The 22,447-nt window shown below is 40.6% G+C and overlaps 1 protein-coding gene across 4 annotated transcripts in view; it reads right to left on the minus strand.

Moving 5' to 3' along the window:
• chst10 (carbohydrate sulfotransferase 10) overlaps window positions 1–22,447 on the minus strand; it is an 81,828-nt gene that overhangs the window by 9,550 nt on the left and 49,831 nt on the right. For 2 of the 4 annotated variants that reach the window (XM_078221934.1, XM_078221935.1), the window contains 3 exons: window positions 17,453–17,687; window positions 10,903–11,008; window positions 7,030–10,702 (listed from right to left, as the gene is read on the minus strand). In XM_078221934.1, coding sequence (XP_078078060.1) covers window positions 10,165–10,702; window positions 10,903–11,008; window positions 17,453–17,687 — 879 coding nt within the window. In that variant the 3' untranslated portion in view covers window positions 7,030–10,164. Of the gene's footprint in view, window positions 1–4,809; window positions 6,281–7,029; window positions 10,703–10,902; window positions 11,009–17,452; window positions 17,688–22,447 lie in introns of those variants that run through there. The other 2 variants (XM_078221937.1, XM_078221936.1) reach the window with 2 other exon arrangements.

A 22,447-nucleotide genomic window follows, 5' to 3' on the forward strand; every position in this document is an offset into this window, starting at 1 on the left:
TTTATAAACCTCTATTAAGTCTCCCCTCAGCCTCCTCCGCTCCAGGTATATGGTTAACCAATATATGGTTAACACAGGGCTGAGTAAAGTACCGCTCGTACAGTGATGTAAAAGAACACATGACTTTACTTAGAGTCAGTGCAGTGTTGGACAGAGCAATGTGTTGAAGTATGAAGACATCTTCCAGTTTGGATCCTTTACTGTACCTATGTATATAGTTTCTTGTAGACATTAAATATTTACTGTTAAACTACCTGGGACTACGAACACCTTTATCCAATTAATTTTACAAGATGTGGCAGTCGCTGGCTAGGCCAGCATTTATTGCCCATCTGTAGTTGCGCTCCAGAAGGTGGTGAGCCACTGCAGTCCCTGTGGTATAGGTACACCCACAGTGGTGTTAGGGAGGGAATTCCCAGTGACAGTGCCATATTTCCTAGTCAGGATGGTGAGTGACTTGGAGGGGAACCTCCAGGTGGTGATGTTCCCAGGCATCTGTTGCTCCTGTCCTTCTAGATGACATAGTCGTAGGTTTGGAAGGTGCTGCCTAAGGAACCTTGGTGAGTTCCTGCAGTGCATCGTGTAGATGGTACACATGGCTGCCACGGTTTGTCGGTGGTGGAAGGATTTTATGTTTATGGAAGGGGTAGAAATCAAGCTGGCTGCTTTATCCTGGAAGATGTTTAATTTCTAGAATGTTGTTGGAGCTGCACTCATCCAGGCAAGTGGAGATTATTCCATCACACTCTTTATTTGTGCCTTGTAGATAGTGGGCAGCCTTTGGATGAATTACTCGCTGCAGGATTCCTAGCCTTTGACCTGCTCTGGTAGCCACAATATTTATGTGGCTAATTTAGTTTCTGGTCAATGGTAACTCCCAGGATGTTGATAGTTGGGATTCAGCAATGACAATGCCATTGAATGTCAAGAGGCAATGGTTAAATCCTCTCTTGTTGGAGATGGTCATTGCTTGGCACTTGTGTGGCACAAATGTTACTTGCCACATGCCAGCCCAAGCCTGGATATTGTCTAGGTCTTGCTGCATTTGGACATGAATTGCTTCAGCATCTGAGGAGTCACAAATGGCGCTGAATGTTGTGCAGTCATCAGCAACTATCCCCGCTTCTGACCTTACAATGGAAGGGGAGGTCATTGATTAAGCAGTTGAAGATGGTTGGGTCTCAGACACTACCCTGACTAACTCCTGCAGTGATATCCTGGAACTGAGGTGATTGACTTCCAATCGCCTCAACCATTTTTGTGCCAGGTACGTCTCCAACCCAGCAGAGGGTTTTTCCCTTGATTCCCATTGACTCAAGTTTTGCTAGGGCTCCGCGATGCCATACATGTTAAAATGCTGCCTTGATGTCAAGGTCTCACCTGACCTCTGGCATTCAGCTCTTTTGTCCATGTTTGAACCAAGGGTGTAATGATGTCAGGTGCTGAATGACCCTGGTGGAACCCAAACTGAGTGCCCATGAGCAGATTATTGCTGAATAAGTGCCACTTGATAGCACTGTTGATGACCCCTTGGATCATTTTGCTGATGATCGAGAGTAGGCAGTAATTGGTAATTGGCCGGGTTGGACTTGTCCTGTTTCTTGTGTGCAGAACATACCTGGGCAATTTTCCACATTGCTGGGTAGATGCTGTTGTAGCTGTACTGGAACCTTAATAAGACCCATCACACTACTCCTAGCATATTACAACAGGTGTCCAGAACACTCTGCCTGAAAGAGTACTTGAGGCAGAAACCCTAATCAGATTTATAAAATCTTAGATATGCACTTGAAATACATAATCTACAGGGCTATGGAACAAGAACTGGAAAGCGGCAGTTAACTGGATAATACCTTTCGTTCCTTGTGAATCTTTACTTATGTAATGAAACAAATTAAACAATTCTATTGATATTCATAAGCTAGTTCAATGCTTAGCATATCCAACTTTTACAGCTCACTCCTATGCCAAACCAATAAAATGCTATTAATGATGGAGAGAATTGCCAGGGCAACTATAAAAACATATGAACATACAAATTAGGAGCAGGAATAGGTCACTTGGCCTAATCTTCCTTATCTAAGAAAGGGTGTACTTGCCACAGAGGGAGTACAGTGAGATAATGGAGCCGTCCATGTCCACATGCAGTAAGATTTGGACAAAATTCAGACTTAGGATGATAAGTAACAAGCACAATGCTATACAAGTGACCATCTCCAACAAAAGAGAATGTATACACTTCCTCTTGAAATTCAATGTCATTACCATTGCTGAAATCCCCATCATCAACCTACTGAAGATCACCATTGGCCAGAAACTTAACTGGCCTAACAGCATAAATGCTATGGCTATAAAATGCCACAAGTTGGATGTTCCGTAGTGAGTGACTCAGTTCCTAACTCCCCAAAACCTTTCAATTATCTACAATAGTCAATGTGATGAAATGCTCTTAACTTGCCTAGATGAGTACTGCATTCAAAACAACATTCAAAGCATTGACACCATCAACACAACACAGCTCCTTGATGGGCACCCATGCAGCAACTTAAGCACTTGATCTTTCATCACTGAAGTTGTGGCTGCAGTTTGTACTATTTACTAGATGCACTGCAGCAACTCACCAAGGCTTTTTCAACAACATCTCCCATCTATGACCTCTATTGTCTAGTTCAGGTGCACCATCACCCACAAGTTCCCAGTCAAGTCACATACCATGCTGACTTGAAAATATATAATTATTCCTTCATTGTTGCATAGAAAAAATCCTGGAATTTAACAGCACAGTGGGAGCACCTTCACAATACAGAAATTAGCAAATCAAGCTGTCATAGAGGTTGAGTCAAGTGATGGTACGAATGTGGAAATAGGCTGTCTTTGTGATGGCACAGGTGCATCACCAGAAACTCACCTCAGGACGGAAAGGACACCAAGATTGTAAACAATCTTGCTCAGTTTCAAAGTTGCCAGAGGGGGAAATGGAATCACTGGCTAAGGAGCATAATTGGTCATGGGGCCCAAAGACATTTTCAATATTTAGTTAGAGCACATTTCTACTCTTTCAATATTGGATATCAGACAAGCAGTCTGATAATTTAGAGAATGTGGAGGGGGCCACAAGAGGTGGAGGTGAGGTAGAGTTGCATGCCATCAGAGTACAACTGAAAACTAACACTGTGCTTTGAAATGATATTGCCAAGGGACATCATGTGGAAAAGAAAAAGGAGGAAGCAAGGAAAGATCCTTGGGGTACATCAGAGGTAAGGGTGCAGGAGCAGAGAAACAAACCTTGAGGTGATTCTCAGGCTGAGTAAACAGATAAGAATGAAACAGGCTCTGTTCCAAATAGATGACAGTGGCGAGGTGCTGAAGAAGGATGGTGTGGTTAACTGTGTCAAAACTGCAGACAGATTAAGAAAGATAAGGGCTAATTTACTTTTGTCACTGTCACATAGGATGTCATTTTTGACTTTGGTAAGAGCCATTCCAGTACTGTGGCATGGTGGAAACCTGGAGCGATTCAAATATGGAGTTCCAAGAAAGATGGGATTGAACTTTGGAGGTGACAGCACATTAAATTACTTCGGGGAGTAAAGGAATGTTGGCGATGGACCGGTAATTTACAAGGACAGAGAGGTCAAAGGTCCAATTTTTTGAAGAGGGGGCAATGATATCATACTTAAACCATCTGCCACTAAGAAATCACATTGCTTTTCCTGGTGATATGTCTGGAAGAAAAGAGGACACTATTCCCCAGTTCTGAATCTACTGGCTTTCCTGACTGTTCATATTTGTGAGCATTTTCTCTTTCTTCCAAACAGATTAACCTCTCAAAAGGGCAATTTTGATGTAAATAAATGATATCCTCTGGCTAATCTTAAAGGCCAGCTCCCATCAGAAATACTGCTAGTGGGGATCTCTAGATTCTGCTTTAAAAAGTGCCTGGAACATGGTTGCTACTGAAGAGTCTAACTGGCTATGAGTCACTGCTTGGAGTTAAGTAATCTAACCACCTAAGTGTACATCATTCAGTTTGTCAGATCCTTTAAAACCAAGGCTGAGTCTACAAGTCTAACTTCCACAGTCAATGGCTAAATATAGTTTTTGTAATACAAATGGAAGCAAATTGAATGTCATGGTATCTCAGTTGGCACAGTGGTAGCAAGCTTGCTTCTGAGCACGTCTCATTCCAGAGAGTTAAAGCACATAAATAATACTGATACATCAGTGGTGAGAGGGTGCTGCACATCAGAGCTGCCATCCTTCAGATGAGACTAAATACTGAAGCCATACTGTCTTCTCAGGTTGATGTAAAAGATTCCATGGCACTTCTTGAAGAGCAGAGAGGTGGCATTTTCCTTCAGTCAACACCACCAAAAATACATTATTTGATCATTTATCTCAATGCTGCTTGTGGGATTTGTTTGCAAATTGGCTGCTCTGTTTCTCTACACTACAACAGTGACTACACTCCAAACTTCATCACATATGGAATGCTCTGGGGTGTTCCCGGGATGGGAAAGATAATCTTCAGATGCAAGTCTGTTTTTTATATGTTGAATAAACTTGCATGGAAGCTCAGCAAGAACTTGAGACACAATGATTGGAACACTTGCTGGAAGTAATAAATCGGATCTAACAGAATGAAAAGTACATTATTTAAGAGGATAAATAATTTGGAACATTATACCTCAATTATCAAACATTTTCTTTTAGAAATATGTACAATTTTACATTCTTTGCAGCACCACATAATTACATTATAATTAACAGAAATGTTTGCAAATAAACTTTATCACAGAATATTCAGATCACTTTCATTACTGAGCTTTATTTCAACCAATTCAAGCCAACATACTAAGTAAATGAAACACAATAGAGCCTATTATATACAGTGGTCTTGTGTGGTGGTGGCATTTGGACTTTGGAATAGAATTTCTAAGTAGTCTGGTTATCCAATGTAATTCCAAATACATTTTTAATCCACACAAGGATCAATAGTATTATTACCTAAGAACTTGGGCAATTTTCTTTTCTTAAATCATAATATTCCATTACAGTTGGTCCATAAGTGTAATTGAATAAAAGTAGAAATTATAGCCTACAGCTATATAATGTGAAAAAAAGGTTCCAATTTTAGACATTCCACAGAGCTAGAAACTGGAAGATAAATGGAATGGAACAAAACAAAAGAAAGGTTGTAGAAGGAAGAAAGATAATGAATTGAATATTCAAATAGGATTTTTGGAAGACCTGAAAGAAGTGAAAGTCTGCGGAGCAGACTCGATGGACCGAGTGGCTTAATTCTGCTCCTATGTCTTATGAAAGCTGGCAAAAGATGTATGAAGATCAACTGAAACAACGAAAGAGCATTAAAAACTGAAAAGGCATGAGAATAGCTAAGTACAATGATGAAAAGACATAGAAGGGAAAAATAAATGAACATAAATGCAAGAAATTTTAACCTATAAACAGAAAATGCTATAGACACACAGCAGGCAATCCCGCCCAAGGCCAATAATTTCCATTGTGGGACCCCCGCCCACGTCAATTCCAAGGTGGGCGAGGTGGTAGAGTTCAGGCCACAATGCCTGCTTACACATAAGAAAAAGCCAACATGCCAACACCATCCCCATACCCTTCACCCCGCCACATTCCTAGCCTCTATGAAAATAAGAGATATTACAAAGTCTGAAGTTGCTAAGGTCAATGTTCAGCGGGCTGTAGGGCACCCAGGAGTTGCATTTGTGTACTAATGCATTGAGCTTGGCTTGAACAGTGTAGGAAGTTAAAGAGAGAGATTTCATAACGGGAAATGGAGATGAAAGTGAAGTGACATGCTGTCGGGACCAAAAAGCAAAATACTGTGGATGCTGAAAATCTGAAATAAAAACTGAAAATTCTGGAAATAGTCAGGAAATCCAAGATGGCGCCGGAGTGAGGCGACTGCTTGTAAGCAGTGCCCAGTATACCTTCCAATTCTATCTTTTACTCTCGTTCTATGCCCTGCTGCTCTCAGACTTTTGAATGGACTTACCTTGCATTAAGTTGATCTTTCTCTACACCCTAGCTATGACTGTAGCACTACATTCTGCACTCTCTCGTTTCCTTCTCTATGAATGGTATGTTTTGTCTGTATAGCACGCAAGAAACAATACTTTTCACTGTATGTTAATACATGTGACAATAATAAATCAAATCAAATCAAAGATCTGGCACCACTTTGGAGAAAGAAACAGAGTTAACAGATCAAGGTCCTTTCTTCTGTCACAGGGATCACGTGCTAAGAGAAACATGAGAAAGGGATTAAAGTCACAGTAAAAAAATAGGTTATGATGAGACTTTTGATGATGAGTGAGATATAGAATGATGGCATCAAGTGCAAGCATGTGATAGTTCAAAGGTTTAGCTGCCGATGATGAAATGGGCAGAGAAGCAACACAAAGTTGAGGACTATGAGATAGCATAATTTAGTTTAAAATTCAAGTTTGATAGGTCTTCTGAATATGATCCAGGTTTATTAAATATTAAGTCACAAATCCTTACCAGTCTTGTGTGGTTTGTTTCATATCTTCACACATTTTTGTCTCTTTGGGAAACAATAGACAAGTGGTGGAAGGATTACCAGATTGATCATCATGTCATGAATTCTTCTATGGCCAACAAGTCCTGGAGTGGGACTTGAATCCAGAGCTTCTGGCTCAAGGCAGGGGTGCTATCCACTGAGACATAAGACCTCAATTCCTATGTGGTGATCTCTATAAAACCACAAGTACTTCAGTGCAAGTCGCATTACATGAGTTTCAATGCTCATTTATTAGACAGGATTGCTTCTAGATCTCCAAATCCAGAACTACAAAACATAATTAAACCCCAAAAAATGAAAATTAGTGCAAATATTCATGGGATGAATAACTATTGTTAATGTAAGCCAAATATAGGGTCCCAAGATGTTAAATTCAGAAGCTATAAAAAAAAACTGCACCAGACTCGAGATAAAATTAACAAAGCAATTTTACAGGAAAACAAAAATCAGTTGTGAATTATATTGCTTTAATCGTGCATGTTTTTGAAATAAATGTATATACGAAAACAGTACCCAAACAAGATGAACTAATTTGTTTCTAAAGTGGTTTTAGGACTCTAAATGGAAATTGTAACAACATTTTAATCTTTAGCTCTAATGCAATTCGAGTATCACTAATTTTTCAATTCTTTCATAATTGTATCTAGAAATAGAACATTATTTATTGGAGAAAGTGTATTTCAAATATCATGTCTAATGGTTGTTTACTACCTATATTTAATTCAATGTTATGCACTGGGATTCCTGCAGATTAACCAGATCGGTTTATAGTTTCACAAAACTTTTCAGTAAAATAATCTATCAACACTTTTGAGTGTTAAGGTTGACTTGTGGGTCAAAGGTGAAACTTGACTGAATATGAAGGGGGAAAAAATTCTACAGGCAATAATCAGCAGACTAAATTGGAACTACACGATCATTGTGGGTATGCAAATCATATCCTACTGTATGCTTCAAGCTATTTAATTTTTGAATATCTCAGAATTAACGTTGTAGTATCCATTTTCTAGCCTATAAACTTACACTGTAAATTCCTAAAAGACTAAAATTTAGAATATGTGGAAAAAACATTTCGCAGTATTGTGTAACCAAATGTTAATAATGTGATGTTTCCATCAGTGTACAAGTAAAATACATGATTGGTTTAAAAACATTCGAGCATGATTTTTATTAAATCATGCGATTTAGGGCGGCCCGGTAGCACAGTGGTTAGCACTGTTGCTTCACAGCTCCAGGGACCTGGGTTCAATCCCCGGCTTGGGTCACTGTCTGTGTGGAGTTTGCACATTCTCCTTGTGTCTGCGTGGGTTTCCTCCGGGTGCTCCGGTTTCCTCCCACAGTCCAAAGATATGTGGGTTAGGTTGATTGGCCATGCTAAAATTGCCCCTTAATGTCCTGAGATGCATAGGTTAAAGGGATTAGTGGGTAAAATGTGTAGGGATATGGGAATAGGGCCTGGGTGGGATTGTGGTCGGTGCAGACTCGATGGGCCGAATGGCCTCTTTCTGTACTGTAGGGTTTCTATGATTCTAAATGTCACTGGCGAGTATTTGTTGCTCATTAATTGCCCTTGAGAAGGTGGTCATGAGACACCTTCTTGAACTGCTGCAATCTGTGTGGCATAAGTACATCCACAGTACCGCTAGGGAGTTCCAGGATTTTGACCAAGCATTAGTGAAAGAACAGTTATATAGTTCCAAGTCAGTTTAACATGTGGTTTGGAGGGAAACCTGCAGGTGATGGTGTTCCGATGTTATCGAACCTCTGCTGCACATTTCTCTGAAGGTTACTTCCTTGAAATAGAGTTTCAGCTAATTATTTTACAACAATGACAACAACTTGCATTTATTTGGCACATTTAACATAGAAAAAATGTCTAAGGCGCTTTATAGAAGCTTATTCAGGCAAAGGACAACAGAGATATTAAAAGAAGTGAACACAATCTTAGTCAAAAATGTGGGTTTAAGGACAATCTTAAATGACAAGACGGAGGTATAAAAGTTTAGGGAGCAAATCCCAGAGCTTAGTGCCTGAAGCCATGGCCTTTAATGGTGGGACACTAGGAGTGAACGAGTCACAAAAGGCTGGCATTGAAGAAATGTAGAGTTCTTGAAGCACTGCATGTCAGAGTTAAACTTGAGGAAGTGTAGTCCAGAAGCCAATGTAGGTTAATGAGGACAGGGTGATGGGCAAATTAGAGCTGAAATGGAGCAGCATACTGCAGAGATTTTGGTTGAACTGCGCTGTTTGAATAATGGGAGGGTGGAATGCCAGCTGGAAGAGCATTGGAATAGTCAAGTCTGGAGGTGACAAAGGCATGGATAAGGGTTTCATCTGCAGGCAAACGAGTTATGGCTGAAGATGGAAGTTGGTGGTTGAAGATGGAAGTCGATGGTTGATGCCACAAGAATGGTGCAGTCATGTATTACAACAATGTTTATCCATAGATACAAGAATAATGTATTTTGGGAAGAAAATGTTCTGCCACCCAAGAGGTTAAAACAATTTCATATGTATTTTGTGCACCAGTTTAAATATATTTATGAAGGACAACTACTTACATGAATACGGTATACTCATCAGCTAACACATAAATATTAGACTCATGACTCATGGAAGTTCAAATATGTATTGCTCAACATGGTTTGGAAAATAAAACCTTTTTATGAAATTAACTTTTAATGGTGCATAATGCACTTATCAGTAGATTAATTTAAAAGTTTAGAAATAACAGTTGCTTGATAGTTTATTTAATTGGCTGCCTAATATTCAAGTTAGAAGGTTTTCTATCTTTCCAAGTTGTTTGGTTCAGCAATTCCCATTTACTCATCACCATAAGAGCTGCTTTGTGAAAGAAAAATGTTACTAAATCAATCTTCTGTTGGTCAGTAGCATTTTTTAAGTGACTTCTGAAAACCCTTTTGTTTCCCACCCAGCTGAAAAAGGTTGAGAGAGAGTGAGCATGATAGTTGTGGGCGTGAGAAAGAGGAAATTGAAACGTTTACCATAACTACCAATTGTCATCTAGTTGATTAACAAAATTGACAAACAGCCATCACTGAAAATGGATACTCCAGCTTTAAATGTGCAAATTTTAGTTTTATTCTCTATAGTGTTAAAATACTTTTCCAATGTTTACACCTAAACTCAACTAATTCAAATAAATCAAAAATATTTTGTCAATATCTGTGACTGCATGAGTTACAGTGACAATTCAACAAAGGGGTAAAAAGCCATATACAGAAACATCTTCCAACTGATGTGCTGTTCAGGAATTAAATTGACTTTCACTGTACTTGATCTTGGAAATATTTTCATTACATTTGCATGGCCTGTAATGATGTTTTGATGTGCTCCATGCATCAAACTACTGCTTATCTACTTCTAAAATGCATAAAATATTATTCCTGTGTTCATTTATTACTGTATACATGCATGGCGTTTCAAGTTTTCTTTCACTCCATGTGCCTTCACTGACCTCTGCTGGTGGTAGCATTGAAATGTCCAGTGTTTAACAAAAAAAACCCAGTAAGAAATGTAAATACCCATTGTATTCCCATTGAACTGGGTACTTGGCTAAATTAGTTTAACAAAAACTCGGGCTCATCATAACCAAACAGTTTGAAATCTCCTTGGAAACGAGCATCAAGGCGTTTTATATCTCGTTTACTGATTCCAGAGAAATACTGCTCGACCTTGGTTTTGTTGTATGCTGTAATACCTGGTGGGATTGGGGGATAGGACACCAAATCACTCATTCCTGCTTTCTTTAAAATGTATGGAGCATCCTTTTCCAATGTTTCATGATGTCCTATGACATTATAGTTGATTTCACAAGGTGCACAAAGCTCTACATATGTAGCCCAGTGGATAATGGGTTCTCCTATCTTAATATCAAGCCACTTATGGTTAGGATCGCCTAAATACCTAATAAAGTCATCAAATTGGAGTCCTTTAGTCTCTGTGCGATTCCTTCTATACTTCTGAATAATTGCTGGAGCAATATTATATCTGTACCATGGTTCAAATCGGGGATTCTTTAGAAACTTGTCTTTGAATGCAGAAATAAGTCTTTCAAAGGGATCCCTGACAATGAAGAATTTGAAGTATGTATTCAATCTGAAAAACAACAAAAATAAAAATCATTACAATGCTAGTCTGATACTGATACTTATTTTAAAATGCTATAAGAATGAAACAAACATCACGACTGCGATCCAATAGTATTGGCATTCCTGTTCAACAAATAAATCTTAAATAGGTGATGTAATCAGGATATGTTTTGTGTGGAAACATTTTAAAGATAACTTTATTCAAACCTTTTTGTTATTTCTGATTTACTGTATGATGACAAGCGAGGGAGGCCATTCTTCTCATGATTATGGATCAAAGGTTCAGGAATGTCTTCAATAGATTGAAATTCTCCTGTAAAAAAAATAAACGTTGCAAGGTAGTACTGGTTTTCCCATTGGAACAATGTTATAAATGGGGAATTGGTTCCTGAACCAAAGTGCAATACCCTATTCTTGCTGGATAGTGGAAAAACTGAGATCTTTCTTCAGTATAATTGCCTTACAGTAGCATGTTTCCCATGATATAATAGAATCTACACTTTCAAAGACACTTCTATACTGTATCTGAGACGTAACTTCCCCTTCCTGAGGTTGTGAGAGACAGAACATAACATTTGGTAAAGACCAACAGTTTGCTGGCGTAATGCCATAAAGTCAAAGCCAGCTTCGTAAAGTTGAAACAGGTTATCAACTTCTAAACGCTGCAAGTGCTGCTTGTCATTACTCGAATGTCATGAAGTCGAGGACTGCCTGCATTTCTCCCTCATGTGTTTATCTAACTACTCCTAAGTGCAGCTTTACTTTTTGCCTCAAGTGTTCCTACAGAAGTAAGTTGTAAAATAAGGCAAGGCCATGGGAGGGGGGTGGAGGTGGTGGTGTAATGGTTTAAAGTAAGCCAATGGAGGTAAACAAGAACAGTGGATGACTTGGAGCTACTAAAGGATGCTGGATAAATTGATTCTGGAGGTAATAAAATTATGAATGAGAGGTCTCAGCAATTATGATAGAAGATGTAAAGGTAGAAATGTGTGATGTTAATTAATCCACAGTCACATGGTTTGAGACATATGCCAATGGAACTTTGGGTATCAGCATTTTGTGTTCCAGTTGTCAGAGCTATGCTTTAATTTTATGGCTCCAGAGGGATGACATGAACTAGAAAAGAACTCTAGCTAACTTGTTTTGTTGTGTACAATATGAGACCATCATTTGAGTGGAAGTCTAAGCCCATTGTGAGAAAGAGTGAAAAACAGGGTAGACCGGAACTTGACTGGGGCTCCTAGTTAACTCTGATGGACTACACATGCATCAGGATTCCTTAATTAATCTACACAGTGCAACGAAGAGCTACCAGTTTCCTGTCCTTTCATGAGGAGAGGGGGAGCTGGGGTTGAGAATATGCAAGAGAAATGCCTCAAGAATTACTGTAGAAAAGTGCTCTTAAAATGGCACCAATCATCAGATGAATGCTAGGAAAGGACTAATATTAATTGAACCATGGAGACTTAAACAAACAAATCTTTCCTTGCTGGGACAACAAGACAACCATTATAAACATAGATGCGGAAATAGCTTATTATGGATGACATAAAGATGCCCTGTCTTACCTGAAACTTCTTGTGATCCCTTGCTGCAGAGCAACCAGTTGACCTGGTATGACTAGGTGTTCATGTCTCACTGATTTTGAGGTAATCAGGGCTACCAAGAAGGCTGTGTGGGCACCATAAGGGCTGAGAATGTGGAGCACAGAGTGATGCGAAAAAGAATGCTTCGTGAACAGGGTGTTAAAGTCAGGAAATCAGTGCGAGTTGGAAACGGATGCAGAAATGGAAGAAGGTGCTGCTTTTTATTCTACCTCCATTAGCTGGTGACCATTTTTCCTGTTATAAAGGAAGAAACTAACTTGCAATTACTTTACTAAATTAGTAGCTAATTAACTAAATAAATGCAATTGGATGAACATGGCAGGGCAGGTGGTGTGCTGAAACTGCAATACATGGGACAGCATTGTGATTCTGGACCATCATATCTGTGATAAGTATTTGCAGTTCGACGAATGTTGAAATTGGGGGGAAAATCTTTCCTCAAGCTAGACACTAGTGGGCATCAGGGAGGGAAGAGTTATCTTTGGGCCCTATTTTACCATTTTGATTCTAAGTTCTGGGTGGACTTGAAACTGGGAGTGTTTCAGATCCGACTTTTAGACCCGTTCTCAGGCGCCCCCATTCGCACACCTACCTGCAAAAATATCAGCGAGTCTGAATTGCACTGCACAAGCCTGTGGGCAGGGCTTAACACACCCAAAACCCTGCAACTTCAATCTGCGCCTCCAATTGTGCATGCATAGAAAAAAAAATGATAGAATGCTGCTCCCCTGCCACCTCCCTCCCAGGCCGGATAATGCCTCTCCCCGGTCCCCACAGACTTTGCCACACCCCCCAACATTACTGATCTCCTTACTCCCCACCCCCTGTGCCACCCAGATCGATCATGGGCCCCTCCCACCCCACCAATCTCAGGCAGAGAGGAAGCGGAACCCCTTCTCCCCACTGATCTCAGGCAAACTGATTCACCTTCCCCTCCCCCCGTGTCCCCCAACGATCTCAGGCAGAATGACAGCGGACCTCCCCTTCCCCCCACCGATCTGAGGCAGAGTGGCAGCGGACCTCCCTTTCACCCCCACTGACCACAGGCAGAGTGACAGCAGATCCCCCTATCCCCCCACCGATCTCAGGTAAGCACATGCATTTAAATGACCGTCGTGCCCGTTTTGCGTGCGGTCCTGATTGCGGCCATTTTCAGCCCTTGGTAAAGGGGAAACCCAGCACAGAGGTGGGTGTGGAAGCTACTCACCTCACGTCCGACTTTACCAAGTTTTCGCCTTATCATCAACATTTTGGACACCCTTTGCTCATTTATAAATCTCCCCCAACCCTCATGCTTACTAAATTCTTAGCAACATTATAAATTGGTTCTTTGAATTTAATACTGTACTTAATTTCCCTAGTAAGCCTCGGATAGATCTTTCTCATTGAGTTTTTGTTTCATAATGGAAGGTACTTTTGTTGAAAATTCTGAATCATTTCTTCAAGTTCTTTATTCTTAGTGTAAGCTGTGGCTCAGTTGATCTCACTCTTGCCTCCGAGTCAGAAGGTTGTGGGTTCAAGTTCTGCTGCAGAACCTGAGCTCAACACCTTATGCTGGACTTCTTTGATTGATCCATTGTAGGTTAAAAAAAATGCCCACCTGTTCCTACAGGTTCAACAGAGTTCTTTGTCAACATTTCCTACAGGCTGTTATTACAGCTGAGGTCATTATGAATACTTGGCTGAGTTTCAAAGGCTACAAAATTACTTTCCTTAGTGAAGGGGGTGAGTTCACATTGGTGATTGACAGTTTAAAGAGGCATCTTTGAAGTGGTTACTGAATAGAATATTTGTTTTTACAACAGCTTCAACAACACTCAAGAAGCTCGACACCATCCGGGACAAAGCACCTCTTCCACAAACTTTCAATCCCTCCAGCGGGAAGTGTAGACAGAGTCAACGGATGGGAGGCTGGATTGTGTGATGGACTGGGATTCGTTCACGACCCTTTGTCGTTTTTTGCGGTCTTGGACAGAGCGAGAGACATACCAAGCTGTGACGCAACAAAGAAGAAAGCTATCTATGGTACATCTGTAAAAGTTGGTGAGAGTCGTAGCAGACATGCCAAATTTCCTTAGCTTCCTGAGAAAGTAGAGGCGTTGGTGGGCTTTCTTACTTATAGCATCGGCATGGAGGGACCAGGACAGGTTGTTGGTGATCTGGACACCTAGAAACTTGAAGCTCTCCACCATTTCCACTTCGTCCCTATTGATGTAGACAGTGGCATGTCCTCCACTACGCTTCCTGAAGTCCATGACTATCTCCTTCATTTTGCTGACATCGGGGGAGAGTTCACCAGATTCTCCATCTCTTTCCTGTATGCTGTCTCATCATTGGCTGTGCTCCTGCTCCCGCCTTACAAGCAAAAACTGAAATGGGAGAATCTGTCAAAGAAAGTCATGCAATGTTGGTCTGAGGAATCGGATGATCTCCTACAGGACTGCTTAGAGTCAGTAGACTGGTCAGTATTTAAAAGCTCTGCAACCAGCCTGAATGGGTAATCCATTACAGTAACTGACTTCATAAGTAAGTGCGAAGAAGACTGTCTGCCAAAGAAGCAAATCCACGTGTTTCCCAACCGGAAACCATGGATCAACAGGAATATCCACTGTTTTCTGAAGCCTAGGTCTGAGGCGTTCAAGCCACGCGACCCTGACCTGTACAAGAAAGCCAGATATGATCTAAGGAGATCCATCAAAGATGCCAAAAGACAGTATTGGACCAAGCTAGAGTCCCAGGCTAGCCACACGGACCCCCGCCGACTATGACAAGGTCTGCAAGACGTAACAGGCTACAAAATGAAGGCATGTAAAATTGTCAGCACCAACACACCCCTCCCTGATGAGCTTAATGCATTCTATGCCCGTTTTAAGCAAGAGGTCAGCGAGAGCACCCCCCCCCCCCCCCCCCCCCCCAACCACCCCGGAAGAACCTGTTTCCGAGGTCACCATTGCAGATGTCAAAGCAGCCTTCTAGAAGGTCAACCCATGGAAAGCAACTGGCCCGGATGGGCTACCCAGACGTGCGCTCAGATCCTGCTCTAACCAGCTGGCGGGAGTATTCGCAGACATCTTCAATCACTCTTTACAACAACCTGAGGTCCCTATCTGCTTCAAGAAGACAACCATCATCACAGTACCAAAGAAAAGCCAAGCAACATGTGTTAATGACTATCGTCCGGTGGCTCTGACAGCCATCATTATGAAGTGCTTCAAATGGTTAGTCATGGCATGAATCAATTCCAGTCTCCCACATTGCCTGGATCCACTACAGTTGGCGAACGCAGACGCCATCTCCCTGGCCCTGCACGCAACCCTGGAACACCTAGATAACAAAGACACATGTCAGACTCCTATTTATTGATTACAGCTCAGCCTTCAACACTATATTCCTATGAAACTCATCTCCAAACTCTGTGGCTTGGGGCTTGGCTCCGCCCTCTGCGACTGCAATCTGAACTTCCTAACCCACAGACTGCAATCAGTAAGGATAGGCAATGACACTTCCTCCACAATCATCCTCAACACCCGTGTCCCACAAGGTTGTGTCCTCAGCTCCTTACTATACTCCTTATATACCTGTATTCCCCTCCAACTCAATTTTCAAGTTTCCTGATGACACCAGCGTAGTGGGTCAGATCTCAAACAATGACGAGGCAGAGTACAGGAAAGAGATAAAGAATCTGGTGAACTGGTGCGACAACAAAATGAAGGAGGTTGTCATCGACTTCAGAAAGCGGAGTGGAGGACTTGCCCCTGTCTAGATCAATGGGGACAAAGTAGAAAGGATCGAGGGCTTCAAGTTTTTAGGTGTCCAGATCACCAACACCTGTCCTGGTCTCTCCATGCCGACGTTATAGTTAAGAAAGCCCACCAACGCCTCTACTTTCGCTGGTGACTAAGGGAATTAGGCATGTCCGCTACGACTCACTCTAACGTTTACAGATGCGCCACAGAAAGCATTCTTTCTGGTTATATTACAGCTTGGTTTGGCTCCTGCTCTGCCCAAGATTGCAAGAACTACAAAGAAGCCCAGTCCGTCGCACAAACCAGCCTCCCATCCATTGACTCTGTCTACACTTCCCGTTATATTCTGCACTCTCTCCTTTCCTTTTCTATGAATGGTATGCTTTGGCTGTACAGCATGCAAGAAACAATACTTTTCACCGTATACATGAATAAATCAAATCAAACCAAAAAGTTTGAGATCCGACTCATGGGGTCACTCAAGCTGCTGAATGCATGTTCAGCAATGACTGATTAGCTCAGGCATTCATGGAACTATGTAGACCAAGTTAATTAAACAAAAGTGAAGTCAGCTGGAATGGGATGCCTGCAAATGGCCGGAAGTGTGGCTGCGCCACATTAGGCCTTCAGGGCTTCCATCGTGTTAGCACCTGCAATATACAAGAGCCCAATGTTTTGACCTCTATGTCTACAGGGGCCTAGAAATTGTATCATGTCTGAAAGCAGACAAGCAGGGACAGCTGGGAGTGCACACTACACAGGTCTGTTCATGCGATTCAAGGTAATACATAATGAGGTCTCAGTGTGCATTTAACAAGTCAGATATGCAGTCAGCATACCCATGCTATTTACTGGCTGCATACCTGCTTGAGGGAAGACAGAGATTGGACATTTCTGATGCCACTTAAAGGTATCCAGCATCTCTAAAGGGGGAGGTACACTCTAGCTGCAGATGAGGGAAACTCATCTAAACAGAGAAACAGCTACAAGACTTACAAATTGTGCCAGTAGAATCTCTGGCATTGTTTTGAAGATATTTGACTAGTTGGTGGGCAGGAGGGGTGTGTCTTCAGACATTATTTTTGGTACCAAGGGAAGGAATCATAGAGGAGGTCTATGCCAGGACTATAGCTCCAAAAATGTGGCTGCCACTGTTTATAAAATTCAACAAGCCTCACCAAAGTTGTCAAGGTAAGAATATTGCTCTTATAGAATGGGCCGATAGAAGAAAACATAAAAGTCATCAATTTAAACTTATCTAAATGATTTGGTATTTTGTCACTGAGGGCTAATCTACTTTGGGAAGTTACAAACTAAATTTACATACTTTCTCCAGAATATTCATGACTTATAGACAACAAAATACTGCACCAGATACAATATATAACAAGTTTGCATAATTACCATTTAAAACAATGAGAACTTTCTTCCATTGTGTATTACCAACTTTTGGAGTTTGACAGAACAGGATTTTGTGCTTATCACACACAAATATACGGTCCAAGACAAACTTTGTGATAGGAGAATGTGTCAGATTCTTTAGCGATGTATTTCTGCAGACATTCTTCAGAAGATTGAGGCGTTCAGCATGTACTGCATCCCAGTGAAGATCTACTTCATTCAATGTACTTTGAGAAGGCTGGAAAGTAAAATGAAATATTTTTCCGATAACATTTTTAACCAATTCCATAAAACAAGAGCTGCACTCAAAATGTTAAAAATTATATTTTGAATGTGTTCACCATCAATATCCCACTCATCAAATTCATAAATGTTGTTGTAAATGAGGTGGGAAGGCACAGAGAAGACCATACATCCTTCCCCATAGCACCAGGGAAAGAAAAATTAAAGGAAAATTTGATCTGAATAGCTATATATATATATCCTAAGGTTTGGAGAAAGTGCATAGGTTTGGGATTGGGACCAGGGAGGGTCAGAGAGGAGAGTGCACTGGAGTTGCCTGCAGAGAATTAAAGTGGAAGGGAGAAGGAGGGTGGCAAATGAAAAGGTAGGGTAGAGCAAGTGGAGAGTAGAGAGAGAGTATAGAGGGAAATAAAGACTATATATGCAGAGAAGGATGGCCCAGATTTATACTTTGGGAACTTCAGTAAATGCAATGTCCTAACTCTGTTAGAGGTTGCAGGTTTAAACAAAAAGAAAACGATGTGGTTTGCACACGTAGATTCAAAATAACAAGAACAAGTCTTATTCTAGGAGCACTTGCCTGTTCAGAGTAGAACCTGTAACTAAACAGCTGCCTGTGAAACACCCTAATGACATCACCGTCAAATCATATATCTGGCTCTTAAAGCAAACATGCAGCCACTTAAATATATATCATTTCCCCCCCATTACTTCTGTGCTCATGACAACAAATTATTACAATGTTATACATAGGATCAATAATACTCAAGACACAGTACTATGCACCAAGAATTATTATACACAGTCAATAAGAAAGTCAATCAGAAGGACGTCTATTCCTCTTTGGTTATATATAACATTCTAGAATTTGGCTGTCCTTGACCTGAGAAGTATGATCATAGAATCCCTACAGTGCAGAAGGAGACCATTTGGTCCATCAAGTCTGTACTGACCATAAACCCACCCAGGCCCTATTCCCGTAACCCCACACATTCAACCCGCTAATCCCCCTGACACTGGGGTCAATTTAGCATGGCCAATCAACCTAACCCGCACATCTTTGGACTGAGGGAGGAAACCGGAGCACGCGGAGGAAACGCATACAGACTCGGGGAGAATGTGCAAACTTCACACAGCATTGACCTGAGGTGGAGAATTGAACCTGGGTTCTTGGCGCTGTGGCAGCAGTGCTAACCACTTTTGAGTTGGAACTTCAGTAAACACTTCTTCTCGTGGAACTAATTCTGCATCATTCTTACTCAGTTTAGCAGCAGAGACACAATCAGGCAACTCAGATACAACTAAGTCTTACGTAGTAGTCTTTACAACGCCAGAGACAAAAGAAGTTGGTACTTCTGGAGATGATTCTGATGACTGGAAACCATTTTGAGATGACAACAATTGGTCAGCATGGCATCGCCAAACTAGTTCATCTTCGGTTTCAACCGTGTCAGAAATTGGAGCTCTTTTTGCTAAAACTAAGGTCGGTACCCATTTCTCACTTGCGGCATAATTACGTACTAACACTCAATCGCCTTGTTAAAATGAGCGTTGTTTTGCCCTCGTGTCTCGGCTAACAACTTGAGATTGTTGTTGTCTGCTATCTCTTAAGTTTCTGGAAGTAATAAAAAATCAAATGTAGTGCTTAGCTTTTTCTTTAAGAATAATAATGCAGGTGAACTTTAGGTAGTCGCATGAGTAGGTTTTCTATAAGATGCCAAAAAGCTATTCACACAATATAATACAAAATATTGCAGTTTTGGAGCTTTTAAAGAATGCTTCAAAGATTGTACAAATCTTTCATTTAATCCATTGGTTGATGGATGATAAGGTGTGGATTTTATATGCTGAATACCATTTACTTTGAGATAATCTTCAAACTCTTGTGAAGTAAACTGTGAACAATTATTGCTAAAAATCTGTTCTGGTTTACCAAATCTTGCAAACTTTTGCTGAGTTTTTCAAAGGCTTGTTCAGTTGTAGTAGACTTCGGACCACTGAGTGTGAATCAATTAAGAACATGTAATCCTCAAATGGACCACCAAAATTTACATGCAATTATAGCCATGGCATTTTAGGCCATGCCCAAGGGCTTTAAGGAGACAATGGTGATGTATTTTTTATTCGTGCACAGGGTTGACACAGTGTCATTTTTTCTTCAATCTGAGCATCCAGACCCAACCACCAAAAATAACTACATGCTAATTCCTTCATCCATACAATGCCAGGATGCTCTTCATATAGTTGTTCAAGAACTCTTCCACGCAGAGTAGGAGGAATGATCACTCAGATTCTTCACAATAGACACCAAACTTGGATGGCCAATTCAAGCTTTCTTGACATTTATGGTTTCAAATCAGGATATGCCCCAGCTATTGTTCCTTTCACTAGCCATATCCATCACCTTCCCCTTCCCAGGATCATTTCTGGTATGATTCTGAACTTGAGAAGCTGTCACATGCAAATGAATTACCAGTGAAAAATAAAGAATATGAGCAAAACTAGTTGGTAGCATCTGCTCAATAGGTAAAGGCAAACGTGATAACGCATCAGCATGGCACTCTGATTGACAATACTTCATATTGGAGGAGTGTGCAGATAAGATCAGTGACCATCTTTCAATACGTTAGCAGCTCACAAAGGTATGCCTTTATACGGCCCAAAATAGGAGTTAAAGATTGATGATCAGTCAATAATGTGAGTTGCCGACCATATAAATAATGATGCAATCTTCATACGCCAAAAATTATACTCGATGTTACTTTTTCTAGCTGAGCATAATTAGATCCAGAACTAAGATTCAGCACCAGTCAGTGTACACAAAGCAAAAGCTATTGATCGTTCTTCTCTCGAAAATATATGTGAAATGACTGCATCTACTCCGTAAGGTGAAGCATCGCAAGCAAACAGTAATGGTAGCTTTGGATTAAAATGAACCAATACATCAAACTTCTGCAAAGCATTTTTGACATCCTTGTAAGCTTTTTCACATTCCGTTGTTCAATCCCATGACCGTTTCACAAATAGTAAATTATGCAATGGCTTCAATAATGTAGCTAAGTTAGCAACAAATTTGCCATAATAATTTACTAATCTCAGAAAGGACCTCAATTGCACACATTCATCAGACATGATGCTTCTAAAATAGCTTTCATCTTTTTAGGTGCTTTATGTAGGCTTTTACTATCAACATCATGAACCAAATACCGGACTGACTTCCGGAAAAAGTAACACCTTTTGTTCTTGATACCCAGGCCATGTGCTTGAAGATGTTCCAATGTTGTTTCTAAATTATTCAAGTGCTCCTTTTCACTGGATCCTGTAATTAGAATATCATCCAAGTAACATTTGACATCAAAGAGACCACTTAAAACCTGATCCATCGATCTTTGGAATAGCGATGGTGTGGATGTTATTACAAAAGGCTATCTTTTATAACGAAAATGACTTTTATGAGTAACGATGGTAAGCAATGGTTTCTATTTCGTGGCTACATTCATCTGTAAATATGTTTGTGAAATATCAGTCTTGCTGAATTTCTGCCCACCTGATAACTCAGCAAATAAATCTTCATTTAATGGAAGCGGATATTGATCAGCATTGATTTATGGTTGTTTTAAAATCACAAATATGAACTGAGCCATCTGGTTTCATGACAGGCACGATTAGGGTAGCCTAGTCACTCCTTGGAACCAGCTCTAACACACCAGCGTTAACAGGTCATATTAATTCTTCTTCGATTTTGAGATGAATTGCATATGGCACCACTCTTGCTTTGAGACTTATTGATTGATTATTAGGCTTTATATTTAGTTTCACTTGAACTCCCTTCATTGAGCCAAGTATCTCTTATAATACACTCTTTTATTTATTTAGGAAGTACTGTGGATCTGTTTTGGCATTAAACAATCTGTTGACAGCGCTCCAGTCAAGCTTTATCCTCTCCAATCATGACCTTCCAACTAGAGCTGGAAAATTACCACAGACTACATGGAGAGGCAACTCCACTGTTTGTCCACTCAACTGTACGTTGACAATGATGTAACCTCTTAACGGCACAATCTCTTCCATGTATGTCCTTAAAATCAGATCTTTTAAAGAAATAAGCTTCAGGTTTTGTTGGTATTTAGTCTCAAAATTAAAGATGCAGCAGGACCAGTATCAATCTCCATCCTAAGCAGGTTGTCCACTTAACTTTGGAATCACCCAGAATCGAAATGATTCACCCTATATGGATAAGCCGTTCAATTGAAGCTCTCCATCATATTTCTGGACATTCTCTTCTTGATAATGTAATTCTTCCCTCTCATGTTGTAAATTCATTTCATAGAATGCAACTTGTTCTTTTTGTTGAAGGTACCCAGGTTATTCATCTGAATATTCTTCTCAAGGGAAGCTGATCTAACCCAACAAGCTTATTGCAATGTGACCTATTCTTCCATAATTCTTGCACCGACTATCTTTCCTCCACCATTCACTCACTGAATGGCCCATTTTGGCACATCTGTGACATGCTTATTGCTGTTTTGACTTCTTATGGGCAGTTCCCAACTTGTGAATTTTCATTCCTGCATCAAATGGTGCAGTGCCAATCGACACTGCAATTTCTACTGCTGTCTTTAAAGTCAAAGTATGTTCAGTAAGCAATGCTCTTTGGGTAGCCTCATTTTGGAGACCAAAAACTAGTCGATCTCAAACAGTATCTTCTAAAAACTCTCAATGTTGTGCTAGCCTTTTTAAGGTTGCCACAAACTG

Source organism: Mustelus asterias, chromosome 10 (assembly GCF_964213995.1).
Source record: "Mustelus asterias chromosome 10, sMusAst1.hap1.1, whole genome shotgun sequence".
Taxonomy (NCBI): Eukaryota; Metazoa; Chordata; class Chondrichthyes; order Carcharhiniformes; family Triakidae; genus Mustelus; species Mustelus asterias.